Genomic DNA, 22,687 nt, shown 5'->3' with positions numbered 1-22,687 from the left:
TGTCATGGTTGGCCGTCACATCTGTCCTATCTCGTATTCGTGAGAAGCAACCTGATGTGTCTGATATGGGCTGTGTATGCCATTTAGCCAACACTTGTGTACAGTGAAGTTAAAAAACATGTATGACAGATAAAGACAGTTCTTATTGTGTAAAGTGTGTAAGTGAAAGTTGAGTAAATTACATAAACATCAAAACACAAGTGCAGTGGAAAAAAAACATGTATGTTTTATAAAGAAAGTTTTTTAATGATAAAATTGGGTTGTTAATTAGTTATCATGCAAAATAAAATGTTTTTAAAGAACTTGTAGTTAATGCTTTTAATAATTGTGTGTTAAGACCTTCCTGTACGCAAAAAGTCCGGTTTCCAAAAATCTCCCTCCCAACAGACTCAATCTACCTACTTTTAGGGTCAAATCTCCCTACTTGGCACCAGAAAAAGTTCACATGTATGGACAGGGTTTGAACCCAAATTTCAATCATTTTATTTTATAAGAGTGTTGTTTTACCTTTCAGCAACAGCTGCTTTCCTAGCCTCAATGATGGACTCTTTTTCTGGTTCAATCTTCTTCACATGCACCATCTGTTCATCAAGTTCCTTTACTTGTTGTTCCTTCAACTTCATCTGGTTTTCTAATTGCTGTAGGCATGAAACAGTACAACAATGCTTTTAACTCGTTAACATGAAAGACAATTAAATATATCATTATTTGAAAGACTTTGTCAGTTTAACCAATGTGATTTTTAATGTACCTTCAAACATTCCTTTTTCATATCACTCTAAACAAAAAGCAAATACTACTATTGAGGTTCTATTCTTCATTGATATTTTTCAATTTGAAGTTTCCCTTGAAATTTATCTAGGAAATTTATTAACAACAAAAATCTACCTATAGACTAAGATGGCATTAAAGTCACAAAAGAATTATCCTGATTAAAAAGTAAGCATTATTCTTCCTATAAAATACTAAATTCTATTTTGTTTAAGGCAATTAAATTTCTCAACAGACAATAAAAAATCCACAGTAGAGAAATAGATCATATACAAAAATAATTCCTTCCAAGAAAAGACTATGAAGCTTGTTATATCAAAGATTAGAAAAAATTTGTTATTTTTAAGAGAGAAAAAAGGTACGCTAGCATCTACAATAAATCCAGAACAAAAAAATTCAGCAGTGATATATACAGCAAATCACAGATTTCTGATTGTTTGAACAGCACTTCAGTTCTACAACATTTTTGGATGTGAATTGTAGTATCACGTCACTCTACCATCACCAAAGAGTAAAAAAAAAAACATTTTGTGACAAAGAGTCTCTGGTTACTCTATTTCTTTTTTATTATTTAATACATCCAAAAAAAATGTATCGCAATACACAATGAAAGTCACACAAAGTGAAACCTCGTGACATACTGAATTTATAGTGTTAATCCGCAACTGAAAATGTTAAACAGTTCAATACACATATAATACAATAAAGTATTTTTTCTCCTAATTTCCTATCCTACAAATTATTCCTTGAACATTTGTTTTTCAATATACTTCGTATAAGTCCTTAATATTTCAAAACTCAGGCAGCTTTAGCCAGTTACTTTTGCATTTAATAAATCTCTCTCAAAGTAATAACAATCTAAAGAAAGTGAAACTGTTTTTATTAAATTCATATTATTGAAACAGTCCATGTGATAGAAACAAAATGGCTTTCTTATATTTATAGCCATAATCACCTTTTCAGAAAATGTCTATATTACTATATATGACAAATTTACAGTCACTTCAGAACACAAGGCTAAAGATAAAACATCATTATAATATCATGCTTTGAAAGTCATCCTAGTAAAGGCCTGATAGGATCAAAACAGGATGATAATAAACAAGAGGGCCATGATGGCCCTGAGGTCGCTCACCTGTATATAGCCCCCCCCCCCCCCCCCCCCCAATGTTGCGTTGCCAATTTAACCCAAGGGCTTTTATTTGCACAAACTTGGTAGACACCCATAAGAAGATGTTTCATGCTAAACATCTAAGCTCTAGCTCATTGGGCTTTTTAAAAGAATTTTTTAAAGTTTTTACTATACACATATAGTTAAAAACAATGACACCCCTGGGGCCGGGCCAGTTTTGACCCCAGGGCTTTAATTTGAACAAACTTTGTAGACACTTACAAGAAGATGTTTCATGCTTAATATCTAAACTCTAGCTATTTGGGTTTTTTCAAAGAAGATTTTAAGTTTTTGCTATACACATATAAAGAAAATCAATGACACCCTGGGCGGGGCCAATTTTGACCCCAGGTCTTTTATTTGAACAAACTTTGTAGACACTCACTAAAAGATGTTTCATGCTTAATATCTTAACTCTAGCTATTTGGGTTTTTTCAAAGAAGATTTTTTAATGTTTTTGCTATACACATATAAGGAAAATCAATGACCCCCGGGGCGGTGCCAATTTTGACCCCAGGGCTTTTATTTGAACAAACTTGGTAGACACCTATTAGAACATGTTTGATGCTAAATATCTTAGCCATAGCTCTTTGAGTTCTTTAAAAGAAGATTTTTTAAGTTTTTACTATATGCATATAGGGAAAATCAATGACCCCCCCGAAGCGGGGCCAATTTTGACCCCAGGGCTTTTATTTGAACAAACTTGATAGACACTTATTAGAACATGTTTCATGCTAAATATCTTAGCTCTAACTCTTTTGGTTCTTTAAAAGAAGATTTTTTAAGTTTTTACTATATGCATATAGGGAAAATCAATGACCCCCTGGGGCGGGGCCAATTTTGACCCCAGGGATTTTATTTGAACAAACTTGGTAGACACCTATTAGAACATGTTTGATGCTCAATATCTTAGCCATAGCTCTTTGAGTTCTTTAAAAGAAGATTTTTTAAGTTTTTACTATATGCATATAGGGAAAATCAATGACCCCCCGGGGCGGGGCCAATTTTGACCCCAGGGCTTTTATTTGAACAAACTTTGTAGACACTTATTAGAAGATGTTTCATGTTAAATATCTTAGCTCTAGCTCTTTGGGTTCTTTAAAAGAAGATTTTTTAAGTTTTTACTATATGCATATAAGGAAAATCAATGACCCCCTGGGGCGGGGCCAATTTTGACCCCAGGGCTTTTATTTGAACAAACTTGGTAGACACTCACTAGAAGATGTTTCATGCCAAATAGCTAAGCTCTAGCTCTTATGGTTTTTTAAAAGAAGATTTTTAAAGTTTTTTCTTTCGGTTGCCATGGCAACCAGAGTTCTGCATGGAATTAAATTCTTTGAACAATTTTTTAAGGTGACCACCAAAGGAACATTCCTGTGAAGTTTGGATGAAATTGGCTTAGTGGTTTATGAGGAGATGTCATTTAAAGTAAAAGTTTACGGACGGACGCCGGACGAAAAGCGATCACAAAAATTAGCTCTCAAACTTACTATGATGTCAGACGTGTTTGTTTCTCTATTAACCCAATTTGTTTGTAATGTTTGACGTCACAGCGACACATTATAGGTCATACGCCAACACTCCAGCTTTACTGCTAGAGGAAGACCTCAGGAGCTCTTCCATGCATTTTTTCAGGCACGACCATATTAACCTAATATAACAGTGTAGCTTTTGAAAATGGGGATTGGTATAAGTTTCAGAATTCAAACCACCAATATCTGTTCTATATGCATGTGTTCTTCTATACATTTACCAAACTACAGAGCTAATCGGCTAAATGCAATAACAACAACAACAAGTATCAGTGGTTTTCTTACATTCTGGTTTTTCATGAGTAGATTGACCGTGGTCAGATCCTTTGCCGACTCTGCTTGAATGATCTGTGTCTCTAGCTGCGTGACCCAGCCATCAATATCATCACAACTCTGTTCATACAGCACAGCTCTCTTGTTCTCAAACAGTTTGTCGGCTTTGGCAGTGGTCGTACATTCAAGCTCGTCCCACTGGGTGGAGAGACTCGACAGGATTGGCTCAATCTGTTCACGAGTTTCGGGCTTCTCAGCCATCAATTGCTCACCAGCCTGTAATCAAAGGAAAAGAAAAATTTGGTTAACTTAGATTAAAAACTTATCAACAAAACCCTCATTTTCTTTGTCATGAGAAATTGGTTATTAAAAATTGGTAAACTTTGCAAATATTCACAACATATACTAGGACAGAGAGATTTGGATATATAGATTCAAAACTGGGTAACATAGGCAATATTTAACATTACACCTATCAACTGATATGAAAACCATGATGTTAAAGTTTTTACCTCCTGTAATCTCATGAGCCTGTCTTTATTAGCATTGATCTCTCTCTCAAATGCTTGATGACGCAGGTATTTACTGTGAAGATTCTTAGCATCTCTGTAAGTCTCGTCCTCGGCATCGGCCATCTTGTCATGTAACCAGTCTCGTAACTGAATAATTATGTAACATTCATTAGTAAGAAAAACTATTTAAAACTTATTTATTTTGTTTGACTTTAAGACACACTGGCACAGTAGAGGTCATATGGTGTCTTCCAGCTTTAATGGGGGGGGGGGGACCTCTCATACCACTTAATCCATTTTTCAGGCACAGGTACCCCGAGAATAACCATCAAACCATCCAAAGCTAGCTCAATAGCTCATTTAATATTAAAATACAAAAATTGCACCATAAACAATGTAGAGCCTGGTTAGACTGCGTAGAACTGTTGCTGCTTGGTTTTAAAAATTTGTTTTAGATATCTGTATCAAATAAATTAAAATCTGTATTTATCAGTCAAACGTAGTGTTAAATTTTGAATTATATTGGACAGAATAGAAGTGGTATAAATAATTCATCTCATTACAGACGAGAAATTACACAAAATCTATACATTCAAAATCTGCACTGAATTTCAATAATCATTGATCCAATTTGAGTTGGGATGAGATATTCAAATGCTGCATAGTTTTAATACAAAACTGACTAAAATCTTAAGCAGAAATCTTTTTATCAATTTAACCCTTAACCTGTTGAATTTCATAAATGGACTTGTCCAGCTTCTATTTTAAGGACTGACCATTATCAAATTTGGGGATATCAAGATGAAATTCTAAGTTGATTTGCAAATAGTATAGAGACTAGACAAGTCATCACTGGCATACAGTCGGGCCTGGCTCTATACCAGTGGAAAAGGTTCATAATTTTCAGTTCCAGCATATAGGGTTAAATAAATCCAAGCTGACATAATATTTTTACCTCATCACATTCCTGAAGGAATTGTTGGAGTAGAAGTTGGTCCTTAAGTCTCTCCAGCTGTTCATCTGCACGTTGTCTATTTGTATTCCTCCTGATATACAATATCAAATACATTACAATTCATTCTTAAACTTAGTTCATTCACAAATGTTCAAATTATAGCTAAATTCTTACCCAGAGTTTATTCACAAATGTTCAAATTGTAGGTAAATTCTTACCCTTAGTTCATTCACTTATGTTCAAATTATAGTTCATTACTAATGTTCAAATTATAGTTCATTCTTACCCTTAGTTCACACACAAATGTTCAAATTATAGTTCATTCTTACTCTTAGTTCATTCACAAATGTTCAAATTATAGTTCATTCTTACTCTTAGTTCATTCACAAATGTTCAAATTATAGTTCATTCTTTCTCTTAGTTCATTCACAAATGTTCAAATTATAGTTCATTACTAGTTCATTCACAAATGTTCATATTATAGTTAATTCTTACTCTTAGTTCATTCACAAATGTTCAAAATCAATATAAACCCTCACTTATGTACTTTACTTATGTAATAACAAAGGCCACTCGTTTTTTATTCAGAAAAAGAACATAATATTTCATGCATATAACTCTCTTTATTCTTTCTCATGGATTTTTTCAATGTCAAATTATTCTTTGTCATAGATTTACCATGGATTTTTTCAATGTTAAATTTATCTTTCTCATGGAATTACCACTTATTTTTTCAATGTTAAAATATTCTTTCTCATAGATTTGCCATGGATTTTTTCAATGTTAAATTATTCTTTCTCATGGATTTGCCATGGATTTTTTCAATATAAAACATCTTTCATGGTTTATAACAATGGTTTTTATGAACAGACTCGCATGGACCGAGCCTACAGCATTTTAAAATTTGCTGTGTTGTGCAACATCTAATGTTTCCATTGTCATTATTTTATACACAATTATGTGGCATAACTCAGGATAACCATTAACCAAATTCAGTACTTTCTCATCAAAATATTGCTTCTGCGAGCATTTAGTTCTGCAGGGTAATTGAACTTGGGTGACCATATGTATACTTATTGTGAAACATAGGAGTCAACACAATATTGCCAATATTAAACTAATGCCAAAAATTTTATATCCTAATATTCCATGTTTGTTATAGAAATTCCACAACATTATTTTCTTATCATAACATATATTCATTCCTTTGAAGAGCTGTTTATAACTACATGATTATTATCTTAACAATCAATTCTGCAACAATTCATACAGCATTTATAAACCAGCGAAGCATTTTATTCCCGGACCATGTAAATATAAATATTTAAGTACGTAAAACAATATCCATTACCTTTCATTAATATTTTCTGCTTTTTTGTGTATTTTATCATTAGCATAGTGGTTGTCTTCCATAAGTCTGTTAGCGAATGTAAGTACAGCGTTAATCTTCTCATCGTTCGCGTCCATGGTGGTAATAAACGCTTCATGATGTTTTATCAAGTTTTCTGCTGCTTCTAATGTGTTCTGAAAACAGTCAAAATATATATATCATTACTATTTTATTATTTCTCCTACAGGTGAATATAATATTTCATAATACTGCACATTTGTAACGTCGATTTTCATTGGACAATTGTAATGTTAATATTATCTATATATGTTGCAGCACAAATTTATAAATTATTTTTCATTTTAAACAAAGTAAGTACTTGTGCAGTATTATTAATTCACTATAAAGCATTTTGACAGATACATGTAATATGGCTATGTATAAATGGATATTTGCTATATAACCCTTGTATGATTACATGAAATTACAACTATTATTGCTTGTCATATAACCTGGCAAAATGCTTTACAGATAATAATATAACATAAAGTAACTTTTCCTTTTGTCCTCAAATCATCTGTTTTAGCAAGCTTAACTTTTCTTTAACTAATATCTACATTGTGATAGCATATGGCATGAAGGAAGAGCCCAGGTGCCCCTTCGTGCATTAATTCAGACAAAAGCAGGCACACAAGTAGAACCAGAAACATTATGCAATCTAGCTGTAAAGCATCCTCACAAATAAAGGATTCAAAGTCTCTGCCAGTATTTGAACCCACAGCTGTAAAGGGCAAGCAGTTTGAAGCTAACAACCTTATCCATTCAGCCACAAAGGCTATTAACATCCAGTCTTTAAAATGTATGTAGATAATAAATTGAAATTAAATGAATTGCCTTTTGACAAAAGTAATAATTTATTGTCCACAAATAGTGCTAGAAAACTGTTGCACAATACCGGCAATTGTATTCTGGCAATAGTGTAAATTAAGCATGAAATAGATCTACAAATTTCAAATACTGGCTCCTATGTTGACATAATATGAATATACTCTTACATGCATAGTTAATGTTGCCATTTACGTGTTTTATTTTAGTAAACTAATGTCATACTTGATACATATAAATATTACATGCTATCTTATCACAATAATATTACATTTACACACCCAACAATATCTCTATGTTAACATTTGCCAAGATTTCTTGGAAGCAAACATTGCTTCCTTAACACATTCTTGTAAATATACTTAAATTTACATCAAGTTTTTCCAATATTACATGTAACAAAATCCATTTCTTTCTTTGTAATGTTACAAAATCCATTTCTTTCTTTATAATAAGAAGTTTATGTAAATTAATCAAATCAGACATTATTTATGATTCATATTCCACAGACTTGATCTCTAGAACATCATTTTTTATGTCCTTTGCATGCATTTGTTAACCAAAAGTACTAAAGTCTTACAAAATCTTAAACAGAAATCTTGCTATCTCTGATTCTAAAAACTACTTTCTAAACAGTGGTAAATTTTTCCTAAATTTGTCCTTTTTCATATAAATCTACACCAAAATACACATACTTATAAAAATAATAAATATGAGTGTTTAATATGATATGACAAAGCCTCACTGCTCTATACAACAAAAACAAAATACACACACAACAACAACAACAACAGAGAGACAATGATATCTCATGGAAGCAAGATCATGCAGGAATGACATGGCGGTATTAATTTTCGTCATGACAACATAATGTTACCTTGGTATCTATAAGTCCGAGTGCATTCTATGATGAGAAATGAGAGGTGATAGAAAACGTACCACACAAGTTAGCAACACAAGCACCAATTGTACACACTTAAACATACTGTGTTACCTTTATTTTTTCATCTCATTTATAATGAATTTTTTTTTTTTTTTTTTTGCATTTTTTTTATTTGTTAGAATTGGGCGTTTTAAGTTGAAAAATATTACAGTTAAATGGCAACATAACAGGGTTAACTTGAAGAGGAAATGTGTACACTATATACACTTCTAGACAGACTGTTAGACTTGGATTATCCAATCTTATGCAATGCTTTTCTTTTCTTGTGGAAATGTTTATGTTCTTTTATACTTTAATTGAATTGAAGTTAACTAATCAACTTGATAAGAATCGAGAATTTCTCGGATATAAACCATACAGTCATCTTATGTGTGGCTTCAATTCATGGGCAAAAAAAAATTGTGCAGTTTCATTGTAAAAATATCAATATGGATTATTAAGTGGACAGTAAAAGACAAAATATATGGGTTTGAGTTTATTAGCCTATTGAGTAAATCATTTATATTAACGTTTTTTTGTTCATGCATTTGTTTGCCAATCTATCATGCCATGTACGTTCAAGTGATACTGTACAAAAACAGAATTGCAAGTGTTAAGATAAAAGATTTCATATCTGATATCAAATGAAGACTGTTAGAAGAATACAAGACTAGAATGATGCAGTAAAAGATGCTGAAAGTAACAAAAGGAAGGGTCACATAATGATATAAGTGCTTTAATGAGTGATTATCAGCATTAATATATTCCAGTCATCAATGAAATAAATTATCATAATTCTATTTCAAAATTTCTCATAATTTTAGGATCAATACAAGTCTAAACAGAGAACTGGCTCAATTACTATCAGTGCCTGATAGTAAAAGAATGGCAATGCAGGGATTCAGTGCTTAATGTTTAAGTCATGAGTGGTATCATTAAACAACAATCCATAATCCCGGTATGGGTTTTGGAAAATGAACTACAATTACGACCTCACCACATTTGTGGAGTTTCAAATAAAAGCCTTCAGCAACAGTGGCAATTGATCATGCACACAAAACTTGAACCTGGCATTATCAAATTCCACAAAATGGATGTTATTCAGTCAAACCGAAAACTAGAAAATATTGGTCTTATCTTTAGTGACCTGCATTTATGTTTTGTAAGTCATGTGTATACAAGGTTTTAAGTAAATACCTTCATTAGTTTAGTGATATATAAAACCCCTTCCAATGAAGGCAACACTGTGAGCAGATATTTTGTTTCATTGATGCTGGAAATATCTTAATGAAACAGCTGTTTAATAACTTAAATACAAACCTTTGTTTCAATAAATTAAACATTCAATATACAAAAAAATAATCTAGCCCTGCAAAATTTCAATAAGTTAGTAAATTTTCCAAAAACATTCAATCATCATTGCTAAATGCTGATATTACCAGGAAAGAGTGTTAGTATAACAGGTATTTGTGTGTATACAATGTAATATATATATAACTTACAGGTACATCTTCCTTAGACAGGAAGGTTTCTTGTTGATTCAGTAGTACTTCAGCCTGCTTGGCATCCCTCAGGAACATCTGCAAAACACATAAACAGTTTTTTTTTATAACTAGCTGATATTTGAAAGCGAAAAATCTTATTTTTTCTTGTTTTCATCAACATTACTTACAATTTTAACATACATTTCCCATTATTGTTTGTGTTATTGTTTTCACTTACGAAAATAAAATAACATCTTTCACACCATTGGAAATCCACAACCAATCAGAAGTGAATGGAGAAGCTGGCATTTATATGCTAGTTCTTGTGAAAAAGTGAAGACACTATCCTTATATACAACTGATATGCTACTGCAAGCATATATATATACTCTTAAATGTTTTTTTAGAGAAGACCAATGAGATAAAAACTACCTGTAAGTTGAGATCCTGTGACAAGCCTTGCTGCCGACTGTCCCACATCTGTAACAACTCTTTCCAGCCATCATCCAATGCATTCAAACGCTAAAATATATAAAACATAGTTTAACATGGCATTCAAAATAATGAACAATTATAATGCAATGATCCTGTACATCATACCTACAGATCTGAACATCAACTAGTCATTCTTTCATATACTTAAAATACTTGGGTTTCCATAAAAACCAAATGGGTTTCCGTATAAACCCACAATAACATTGTTTTATCACTTGTTCAATCATATAATACAAGACTTTGCCTAGTATATAAACTGTGTTCCACAAACCTGAACATTCTGAAAATTCTAATTTAATTAGTAAAGCCTACCTGAGCAAGGAACATGTACTGTGGATCAGTTTGTCCTTCAGTAACACGATCTCCAAAGTCCTTCATCTTAGCGTATTCTGGAACGTATGCGTCAATTTCATCTTTAAGTTGTTGATGCTGGTTAAGAAGTCTTTCTGCATCAGCGAGACTGTTGGGGGCATCCTCTGAGGCAACGGTGGTCTGTGTGCGAGACAACCATTGCTGGAAGTGATCAAGATTTCCAAGGAAGCGCTGAAGTTCTCCTGCCTCTCCAAGTTTCTCATCACGGTCCTTCAACTGAAAGAACAAATACATGATGTTCAATAACGATTTTTAACCATTTATTCTGCGGAACAAAAAATTCATGACTACACCTTTAAAAATATTCAATTTTTATTTTTCCTCTTAAGTTTTCATTTCATAAAAGACAAAAGGCAAGAAATCAGAAAACTAAGATTAATATACTTAGAATTTAATATACTAAAGAGAATAAGTTTTTTCAAAAGCTTTATTTATACTGACCATGTCTTTAAGGTTAACCCAAACACTGCTGATCTCGGCAATCTTCTCTCTGATTGCCTCGGCTTCATCTGGTTTCTCCTCCTCGAGACGTTCAGCCTCGCCTTGTAGGGATTCCAGTTTGGCCTGAATGGCTGCAAGGTCACGCTCCATACCACTAAGGCGACGCTGCAATGTCATCACACCAGTGAGGTCATTGCCGAGTTCTTCTGTAGACTCTATGATCTTTGCCTTCTCGTGGATCCAGCTGATGGTCTCATTACATTCAATATGGAAGTTCTGTAGACCATGAGCACCATCAATCTCATCCCTCTTAGCCTCAACAAGCTCTCTCAAGTTGTTCCAGCTATAACACAATATCATAATATTTTATAGGTACAAATAAATGTTGAAAAACAGTAATAACCGACTTATTATTCTTTGAAAAAAGAAATTCTATGAAGCAAAATTAACAAATGACATATTGTCTATGCAGTATTACTTTGTAAGGATATAATTTAAGATTCAGTCAGGTATCAGGATAAATACAAGATTTTAGTCATTATGTTTACATTATTTTTAAGATTCTCTCTATATTCTATTCGGACCTTTTGCTTTGAATGTGATTATATAAAATTTGAACTGCGTAAGCCATTTCTTTAAATACCAAAAACAAAACAATGATAGAAAAAGATTTTTCTGATTTTATAAACCTGTTAAGTTATTTCTTTAAAACCTCATAAAAATATTAATTGGAGGACTGGTGATGTAAAACATTAATTTACCTCTGGTTAAGATCATTCTGTCTCTGGATCACCTCAGTGGCATTTGGATGTTCCACTTGCAGTAACTGTCTAGCTAGTTGGTTAACTACGCCCACCTTGGACGCGTTTGCATTCATCTCATGCTCGAAACCTTCGAAACGATGTTTCATGATGGCCAACTCTTCAATGTCATCTGTGATAATCATAGTAGTGAGAAGCTTCTCCTGTTGGTTATAAAATATTAAATGTAGGTTATAAAATATTAAATGTAAAGTACATATGTTATTTGAGCTTGTAAAATAATGAAAACTGTATAATTAGTTTGTTTGTTTGGTTTTACCGCACACTAACACAAATTAGGTCACATGGCACCGAAACAGGACAGATGATTTTGGCTAAACTCGGGTGTTACAAACTTAAAGCAACACCAGGGGTCAAAAACCACCTCAACTGCTGGAGCTAAGAGATGCATAGACTACATTAATTTGAACCCATTTAGTCGCCTCTTACGATCATGCAGGGATAAATGGTGGCTGCAATTTTGACGCCTCAACACTTAAAGGCAACCCCTCAGCCACATGTATAATTAGCAATTGTTTCACAAAGATGTTACCCACTGACATCTAAAATTTTCCAAACATTTTCTGTTTGTTTAGTTAAAACATAATTTTGGTCTTTCAGCACTTTCATCTTAATATTGATAATGGGATTGGTCCATAAAAAGGAGACTGACAAGTCCATTTTAGATTCAATTTAGCAAGGATAAAAGTTTCACATTCAATAACTAGAAATGTGTCATCATGCCACAGATGCCCCCGCATGCAGCCAAAATTTCAGATGGTGCATAAATTATTTTTTTCATTTTAAGTTCAAAGCCCTTAAAACTTTTTAATGTTAACACAAACCATTTTCATACAATGTTCAAGGCACTGAAATTATTCAGTCTTAACCTTTTAAAAATAGCATATTGCATATTTGTAGCCAAAATAATGGCTAACAGTAGGTGTGCAGGAAAGATAAGTTTGTCTAAAATCATTGAACCACGACCAAATTCAAACTGCCTATTTCTAAGATGTATCTATATTATTTTCAAAGTTAAAGGGACATAACTCTGCCAAAAAATCATCAAACCATGACCAAATTCCAACTTGACCTGCCCATTCCTTTGACATATCCATATGTCAAATTTGAGTTGAATATGTAACACTGTTGGGTAGATAATGAACAGAAACTGTAAATTTTATATTATTTTCAAAGTGAAAGGGGCATTACTCTGCCAAAAATCATTGAACCATGACCAAATTCGAACTTGGCCTGGGCATTCCAAAAACATATCCATATGTCAAATTTGAGTTGAATGTGTTGTACCATTTGGGAGATTATAAACGGAAACTGAAAATTTCATATTACTTTCAAAGTGAAAGGGGCATAACTCTGCCAAAAATCATTGAACCTTGACCAAATTTGAACTTGACCTGCACATTCCTTTGACGCATCCATATGTCAAGTTTAAGTTGAATGTGTTGTACCTTTGGGGAGATAATAACCGGAAACTGAAAATTTCATATTATTTTCAAAGTAAAAGGGGCATAACTCTGCCAAAAGTCATCGAACCATGACCAAATTCGAACGTGACCTGTATTTTCTCATGACATATCCATATGTCAAGTTTGAGTTGAATGTGTTGTACCGTTGGGGAGATAATCAACGGAAACTGAAAATTTCATATTATTTTCAAAGTAAAAGGGGCATAACTCTGCCAAAAATCATGGAACCATGACCAAATTCCAACTTGACCTGTATTTTCTCATGACATATCCATATGTGAAGTTTGAGTTGAATGTGTTGTACCATTGGGGAGATAATGAACGGAAACTGAAATTTCATAATATTTACAAAGTAAAAGGGGCATAACTCTGCCAAAAATCATCGAACCATGACCAAATTCGAACTTGACCTGTATTTTCTCATGACATATCCATATGTAAAATTTGAGTTGAATGTGTGCAACCGTTCTTAAGATAATGAAGGAAACTGATGATGACGGAATGACAGAATGACAGAAGGATGGAAGGACGGAAGGATGGAAGGATGGAATGACGGAACAGGGTAACACTATATGCCCCTGCCATTACATGGCGGGGGCATAAAAACAAAACATTACCTTCTCATCTATCCATGTAACAACACTGTCAGCTTCATTGAAGAGTTTATATAAGGACAGAGCATCCAGTAGTCTCTGTTTTCTGAGTTTGGCCAGTTCCAAAAGTTCCTGATAGCGTCGGTCAATACTATCTAATGTTGTCTGTACAGACTCAGATTCACGATCCTGTAGACAAAAATGAAAACCTTTTATTATTTTACAATCAAAACAAAATTTAACAGCAACAATTCAGCAGAAAACTGTAATGTTTTGAAGATTGTTTTCTGGAACCATTAAACAAATCTATATACAAAAGATCTGGAAAGTTAAAAATAGAAACTGACATAAGTTTGCAATAAACAATATGGAAAGAACAAGATCCCTTTTGATTTTCATCACATAGTATTCACAGGCAACATATAACGCAACATTGATCGAGTCATTTCATTTTCTCCTGTTCAAAGTCACATGTCAATAAAGATCAAAGGGTATCTCCCTTATTTACCAGCAGTGGGAGAAGAAACAAGGAGACAATTCATTATATCTGCCAAATGCTTTTACATTCAATTTTTATCAGTCTTTGTACTGAAAAATCTGTTTTTAAGCAAATTGTTATCAATGAAAAACAAGAATCTCACCTGCTCTCCTAAGTTTGCAGCCTGTTCATGAAGGGCTTCTATGACACTCTGGTAGTTCTTCAGCTCGTCTGTCACATCCTTGTGTTTTTTGAGGAGTGACTGTACGCTCGCCTCGTCACGTCCAACATCGTCACTAGATACAAGACGTAATGTGTCGTGCATCCATGTATCAATGTCATCAGCATCAGCGAAGAACTGAAATTATAAGAACATTGACGGTTGTTAAATTGACAACAGCTGAACAGAGAACATCATACATCTGCAAGCAGTCCACCTTACAGGCTTTCCTGGATAACTTATAAGTAATTACCACTTTCTCTGTAAATGACAGACTACTTATCTTCTATAACTGATTTCTGAATCTGGTCTCAAAGACAATGAAATAATACAGCTGATTTCGAAGAGGAACCAAGTGTTTTATTTACCAGAACGGTAGATAAGTTGAAACATTGGAGCATATAAACTACCTACCTGGTAGAAGTCAACAGCTTCATTAAGCCGCTTCTTCCTGAAGGCCGCCAAGTCAATGAGGCTTTCCCACTGCTCGTTGATCTCGTCAATGCGCTCTTGGATTTTCTCCGCGCCGAAATTGCCAGCCGAAATGAGATCATTACCCACTTGTAGAACGGATTGCAGATGGGTGTGTCTAGCTGTCATCTCATCCTCCATTGTCTTTAAATAGTATCAAGAATCATCATTAAACAAATAATTGTAAAAACATTTGAACTAGGTTTAAATACCTTAACGTTTTGGGCTTAAAACTCGTAACTATTACATGATCATCATTTAATGCTCTGCAATCTATGAACAATATATAGCAAACTTACATTAAAAAACTTGAGAAATTTATTTATAGAAAGCACTTGTTAACATTTGCTCAAACAACTTCTTTACTTCTAAGTTATTTATCCAACTTCACCTGGCATAGTAAATGGAATCTAAAGTGTGTTGCAGTTAAATCCAGAGACAAATAAAACTGATGTTAAAACTTATTCAAACTGTACTTTTTTCAAGATTTTTGCAACAATCGTCAAGACAATTCAAGTTTTTCTACCAGTGACACATATGTCATCATTTGACTCACATACCTTCTGTTTGTGAAGAAGGAGATGTACACTAGTAAGGTCATGACCCAGGTCGGGGGCGGACATGAGCTGTTCTTTCTCTCGTATCCAGCCCTCCTCGTCAGCCATATCCCAATAGAACTGCCACAGTTTGCGGGACTCGTTGAGACGTCCTTTACGATCATCGGCAAGTCTGCGTAGCTCTTCATATGCATTCTCTAGTGTATTAATGCGATCTTTAACAATCTCTGGGTCACTTGGTCGGTAGCCTGTAAATTATATATTATATCATTTAAACCAATACTCTTTTTCTTATCACTACTTAAATTGTCATAAATATTTATCACTCAAATCAAAATTGAATACAATATTATAAATAAAAGAATACTTCTATAGTTCTCTACTAGTTCTGATTAAGAATGAACTTCACACTCGATATCATGACACATATTCAACTTTATATTTCTACTATGAAATTGAGGAATATGTCCTATTTCATCTCGATACAAAAGTACAAAAATTCTTATTTAAAGGGAAAAATGTATTTCTCCATAGATATTTATACAGCACAATAAAAATTATAAAGATTACCAATGTTTTAATACAAGAAAATTACAAATCAAGATATCTCTCCTACAAATCTTACCTCCAACTTCTGAGAAGTCTCCATCTACAAATTTGTTTGCCTGAAGATTAACTGTCTTGACACGTTCACCAAGAACATGGATATCTGACTCCAATAAACTGTGTTTCTGGAGCAAGTCATCCACGCCCATAAGATGTTTTCCGTAATCTTCTGACATCAACCGGGACTAAAATTGACAAGATTTAGGATAAAAATTTGTACACAGCAACTTTTTTACTTTCTATATGATAAATGAAGTTATGCTGTATGATTTCAAAACTATACATATCGTTTATCGTAAAATGAACATTTCTTTTAAAACAAGTATCATTTGAAGGTAACGGTAAATTATACAGTAAAACCTGCTTATGAAGACCAGTTTGAGAAATGGAAAATTACTTCTAGTTCCATCAAACAAATTAATTTATATAACTGTTGAAATGAAAACTGGCATCTTTCGTCCTATTTTTTATTATATGCAAGTTCTCAACAATGTTAATCTGTACTTATGTAAGCAATTAAAACTTCCAAGAACTTTTTAGCTTCGTTAATGAAACAATTATGCTGGTCACTATACTCATAATACTTATTAATTGGTATTGCGTAATTTTCATATTAGTACAAGGCCAACCTTGATTTCTTCCATCCAGTCGAGTATATATAACATTTCTTGGAAGATTTTCTGTAGTTGTAAGGAGAGCTCAAGTCTCATTCTTCTAGCCCGTAATAACTCCAATAGATAGTTCCATAATCGGATTACATTGTCTTTTCTGTAACATAAATATTCCATATCATCATTGCCTATTATTAAATACAAACTTAATAAAAAAAATTTAAACACTATTGGAATAAGGACAAAATGGGATTTTTGTTTGTTGTTCTTTTGGCTTTTTTTTCATTTTTTTTTCCTTTCTATTTTGGCTTTTTGGTGTGTGATTCTTTTCTCTAATGATTTGATGAAATTAAAATCAATTATCTTAGTAACATTTATGTAAGTACAGTATTTCTATTATCATCACTTTTCTCTTTAATTTTTGTAACTGATCTCAAAAACCCAAATTTTAAACAAATAACTTTTTTTTTTACTAGTGATGAAATCTATACAATTTTTGCATTTGTATAAACGTCCTATATAGCTATAAATAAATTCTTACCTTGCATTAATTCTGTCTATATCATGGTAGTTTTCTGCTTCTAGTTCTTCAGCGACAGCGACCACTGCCTGTACGCGCTCTTCATACGCGTTAATGTCAGTTTCTATGGCTTCATGTTTCTTGGTCGCCGCCTCTACAGCAGCCAGGTCATAGCCGAAGTTGTCTTGTGAAACAAGTCTTTGATTCTCACTTAGCCAGGTTTCACGCATGCCGGCTTTGCGGTCAAATCTTTGTGCTAGTTGTTCAAGTTTCTCTTGTCTGAAATATCAAGAATATATATACAATGTGTTTGTAAACCAAAGATACGACAATATTTTTCTCCTCTCATTACTATTTGTATTGAATTAAGATTGACATCTTCAACTGAAGGTATATTTAAAAACTTTATCTTTATATAATATTTAAAATGTTTTCCAATAAGAAAATCTTCTAAATGAACTGCTGGATTCCTTAGGAGTTTATTTATTGAATTAGTGTTAACATTTATTTTTCTTCTTTTAAAATGATCTAATATCTCCATATAAAATTAAAACAAAGTTATTATAAGATCTGTACATTCAATTTAGTTCCCTGTATATTATATAGATTATCAAACACATGTTGTGCATATATAGTTTGAGAATTGTCTCACACATATTAACAAGACATACCTGATGAGTTCCTCTCTGAGTGCGAGTTCCCTTTCATGTTCAGCTTTCTCCAGTTTGTCCCAGGCCTTGTTAATGTCAGAGATAAGTTTTCCCTCTACAGGAAAGTATGGTCGCTGGTTGTTAGCGCGCATCTTACTTTGTAATGTGAACAACATTATCTCCAAGTTACCCTTCTCTACAAACCTGACAATGGAAAATAGCATTGTTTTATACAAGAGTTTATATGAAACATATTCATATACATTACAATCTTTAGGTACTTTTGTAATTTCAAAATGGAACGCAAATTAATACTAAGTACTACAATCTAATGAAAAGAGCACTAATATTTCATCGGATAGTAGAATCTTTTTAACATATTTTGAAAGAACTGATTAAAATGTAAAATTTTAAAACCATTATCTATTATAATATAATGGTTCTGACCTAAAACAAGCTTATTTTTCAACTTTTAGGATACATAGTTCTCAAATAAATAAACAAACTTTATATTTCAGTTGTTTCAAGTACATACTTGGGTGGTTTTTCTGAGGTTCTGTACAGGTTGAATGCTGTGAGTTGCTGTTGTACGCCACTGAGGGAGTTGGAAAACTGACGATCTTTCAGGATCATGATCGTCTGCTCGATCCATTCAAGGAGGTCAGAGGTCAAAGTCTCATAATCCTCAACGTTCCTCTCAGTATCGAGGGCATTGTCAATAACCTGAAAATTTATAATAATATCATACAATACCTAACAACTAATACTGCAGATAATACCATCTAAAATGACGGTCAATGAAAATACTATCAAAACTTCAAAACAGCACCACACAGATTCCAGTGATGCAAACAATATGATCATTATCATGCTTCCCTCTTCAGGGATTCAAATTTGTATTCTTAATATGAACAGGACTTTCTCCCATTAAACAAGAGTCCTTAGAACTCTAAAATGCAAACTTCTATTACGAAATTTTGAGAAAAGAGAAACTTTCGACTATTTTTTCAACACCTAAAGCCTACCACAGTTGTGTGTTTGTAAGGAAGGTGTCTAAAAGGTGTCCAAGACCAGACAAATTTCACTATAATTAACTAACAGAACAAGAAGTTATACCTTTCCAATACGTTTGCCCTGTACAGTCTCAGCCTTCATCTTGGAGAAGTAGTGGTAGAATGTGACAACATAGGTGATAACAGATTTCTCATCAGGGAATTCCACATTGACATCTGAAAACATAAATACATAACTTTCAATATGTGACTAAATGACAGTATCACTGTATACAAATTTTGTTGTAATCCAAAAAGTTATTCCTATTAACAATGAACCTGTGTATATTCCTGCCCTCCTTTTTGATTATTCCCACAAACGAAAACAAGAAGCCCAGTTTCCATACAGAAGAATGCCAAAATTTTTACTATCATAACAAAATGAGCTCACTAAAGGGAATCTTATCCTATGATGTTAAGAGGTAACAGTTTGAAAATGTAAACATCTTGTAATGAATGAGGCACACATATCCATAAAACTTCTATAAAAGACAACTAAAATGGGCAAACTTTGTGAGATCACGTCCCTGTAGAATATCGCAGACAGACAGTAAGACAGGGCTATGCTTTTTCTACATCAATAACTACCTAGACCTTATCATTAGTTACTTTAAGAAAAGAATTTCTATGCTATTAGCTTAGCTTCTTTAAATTGTCTTTTTCACCTCTTGATATAATGAAAACACTTCACTTTTGACAATTAATTTGTTCATTAGATTTGCCAATCTAAGTGTCAAAAGTTAAAGACTATTTATTTTAAATGGTAAATATATAACTCTTAAAATCATCAGGTCACCAACAAAAAATAGCTTTTCTAACACCCAATAAATGTCATTTTGAAAGTATCTTACATAGTATAATTAATTAAATATTAAGGAAAAATTAGAATCAGATTTGGTGATTGAATGTTAATTAAAGACTAGAAATCTAGCAGCTTATATAAAGCTGTCAAGACTTGTTAACATAATATAAAGTACTTCATGAAACAGGTAAACGCAAAAACATTAAGAAGTCACTTAAGGAACCCTTGTATCTTGAATAAAATATTTTACTTTTCTAGCAATTAAACCTTAAAATGCAATATTATATGCTTAGAATGACATTTTTTTTAAGTGAAACACAAGTAATAAAAAAGTCTATGCAATATGCATAGTGCCAGACCAATCTGTACATATGTACCATATGACAAAACTTAAAGTTGTTTCTTTTTTAGTGATTTTACTGAAATCCAATCAACTTCTATAGACACCTACAAATGAAACAGTTTGTTTGATTTGACCGCACACCAAGACAGTTTAAGTCATATGGCACCAAAAAAGAAAAGATGATTTTGACCAACCTTGGATGTTACAAACTTAAAGCAACACCAAGGGTGAAGACCACCACACCCACTGGAGCTAAGAGATGCATAATAGCCTCCAGTAATTCAAATCCATTTAGTCGCCTCTTATGATCATGCAAAGTTAAATGGTGGCTGCAATTTCAATGCCTCAACCATTAAAGGCAAACCCTCCGCCACAAAAGGCCAGTTACAAATGAAAAGCAACAGTCCTTAGCAATAAGTCCTTAACTTGAATTAATCAAGGTAAGTTTATAGGTTAAACAAATATGAAGGAAAATTACCAACAAACCGTAAACAATAAAATGAAAGTTTTTTTGCATGTCACTGCAGTGAATGTATCAATTAATGTTGTTGCAAAACAATGGGAAGTAGAATGTTTTTTGACAAAAACATTTCAATTTATAACCTTTTAAATTTCAGTAACATATCAGTTTAAATAGACAGATAACATAAATGCATCATTGTTAATACAATTGCAAAACACAAAATATTGAATCAAAAACTTTAAATAATGCTAAAAATAGCAAAAAAAATTTCTTACATTTTTATTCTTGATATTCTTCGTAAAATATAAAATTTGCAAAATCTAAATATAATCCATTTTGTTTCTCCAAAATTGCATACCTTAAAGAACACATAAGAAACTAGAAAATCACAAATATAATCTGACTTAACTTTCTTTGTATACTTAAAATTGAAAATTCAATATCATAAAACATGCACTTAATTAAATGGCCAAAAAAATTCAGCATTGATGACAAATAACCACACTAAATTTAAGATCAAAGTTTCAATGGACATTCAATTAAAACATAAAACAAAGCTGATAATAACTTCATCTTTTGAACTCTAATTGAGATTGTCTCCCTTTAACCACATATGATGCAGTTAATTTGTGGTAAACCAAAGAGCAGAAAATAATGCATCAAAAACCATCAAAGCCAAGTAATAACCCCTTACTCAGCTAAATTTGTATAATGACCTTGTCCTGTATTGACCTAGAACATTCCATTTAGGAATTTTAAGGGATAACAGTATCACAATCAAGGAGGAAAAAGAAGAGCCTGATTCAATGTACAGGCTGGCATACCTATAAATTGATGGTATTTAAGAATGCTGCATTCAAAGGAATAATTTAAGACTGATCTAAAGAAAATGTTCCAGGGTTCAATAAAAAAAAAATTGGGCCTTGAAAATGTATCTTCTTTATCAGTGTATCCAACTTTTGAGTTGTATTAAATTTCACTTCTGTTTAAAGAATTTTATGAAAAGGTACTTTCCATATAGGAATTTAATTCAAATCAGTAACAGTTGCTATACAATGCCTCATACTTCATGAGATTGTTTATGTACATATCTGTTTCTTTCATGTGATCTTACCTTCAGGGTCCAGAAGTGGAGTAATGCCAAGTTTTTCTTCAGCCACTTGGAAAGCATTCTGCAAGTTGTACATAGCATTAGACTTCTGTAGTTTATCATACTGAATGAGGTCAGGTCTGAAATATAAATATATACAAACATTAACATAATTATGTACATTCATTAAAATAAATAGCTGAATAGCATTTTCAATTATTGGTGTAATACTCTTATGATAAAGTCAAATTTGAATTTGACAACTTTTCCCCTTAAACCCTGTCATTTGTGTGAGTAATTTGTTATATATGAGAACATGCCTTGGTATCAGGCAGTTAATCTGATAAGAATGTACCTTGGTACCATGCAGTCAATGCGATGCTTAGGTTCTAAATATGCAGGACTGGTACATATAGCAGGTATTGTAAGCCTAATGACACTAAAATCATGTCTCAACAAAGAAATAATCATACAAGTGCTACCATTTGCCAGTATTGTATGAAATTCTTTGTACCTTTATTGGCGACGCCGGTGAGCGGCGTCGTCTTATATGGAATGCTTTTTATTTTTGCCTATGGAAGGAGCTGTTATTATTAGCAGTTAATTTCATGTTGAGTTAATTAGATTTATTTTGATTCGTAAAAATCAAGTAAACAAATATGTTGTTATATTTGTATTTAATAACTTTATATAAAAAGCATGTGCATTGTGATATTATTTTTACGAAATTGCAGGCTCAGTTTAACAGCTTGTCCCTTAGTTTTATTGACAATACTAAAACCCGGATTTCGAATATCGTTG

At 32.7% G+C, this 22,687-nt stretch overlaps 1 protein-coding gene across 18 annotated transcripts in view; it reads right to left on the bottom strand.

Moving 5' to 3' along the window:
• The window catches only part of LOC132740372 (spectrin beta chain-like), an 85,828-nt gene that overhangs the window by 23,794 nt on the left and 39,347 nt on the right, over nt 1-22,687 (bottom strand). For all 18 annotated transcript variants that reach the window (XM_060728254.1, XM_060728266.1, XM_060728259.1 and 15 more), the window contains 21 exons: nt 21,911-22,026; nt 19,253-19,365; nt 18,672-18,859; nt 18,158-18,340; nt 17,508-17,765; nt 16,985-17,123; nt 16,375-16,540; nt 15,753-15,997; nt 15,136-15,336; nt 14,665-14,859; nt 14,048-14,212; nt 11,905-12,107; nt 11,144-11,486; nt 10,643-10,918; nt 10,268-10,357; nt 9,854-9,931; nt 6,566-6,738; nt 5,215-5,305; nt 4,260-4,406; nt 3,760-4,023; nt 508-638 (listed from right to left, as the gene is read on the bottom strand). In XM_060728254.1, the coding sequence (XP_060584237.1) occupies nt 508-638; nt 3,760-4,023; nt 4,260-4,406; nt 5,215-5,305; nt 6,566-6,738; nt 9,854-9,931; nt 10,268-10,357; nt 10,643-10,918; nt 11,144-11,486; nt 11,905-12,107; nt 14,048-14,212; nt 14,665-14,859; nt 15,136-15,336; nt 15,753-15,997; nt 16,375-16,540; nt 16,985-17,123; nt 17,508-17,765; nt 18,158-18,340; nt 18,672-18,859; nt 19,253-19,365; nt 21,911-22,026 (3,765 nt within the window). The remainder of the gene's footprint in view (nt 1-507; nt 639-3,759; nt 4,024-4,259; nt 4,407-5,214; nt 5,306-6,565; nt 6,739-9,853; nt 9,932-10,267; nt 10,358-10,642; nt 10,919-11,143; nt 11,487-11,904; nt 12,108-14,047; nt 14,213-14,664; nt 14,860-15,135; nt 15,337-15,752; nt 15,998-16,374; nt 16,541-16,984; nt 17,124-17,507; nt 17,766-18,157; nt 18,341-18,671; nt 18,860-19,252; nt 19,366-21,910; nt 22,027-22,687) is intronic.

This window comes from Ruditapes philippinarum, unplaced genomic scaffold (genome assembly GCF_026571515.1).
Source record: "Ruditapes philippinarum isolate M1 unplaced genomic scaffold, ASM2657151v2 ctg3368_1_1_1_1, whole genome shotgun sequence".
Classification (NCBI taxonomy): domain Eukaryota; kingdom Metazoa; phylum Mollusca; class Bivalvia; order Venerida; family Veneridae; genus Ruditapes; species Ruditapes philippinarum.
Note: the sequence above shows the minus strand (reverse complement) of the source record. Positions and strands in the feature narration are given on the sequence as shown.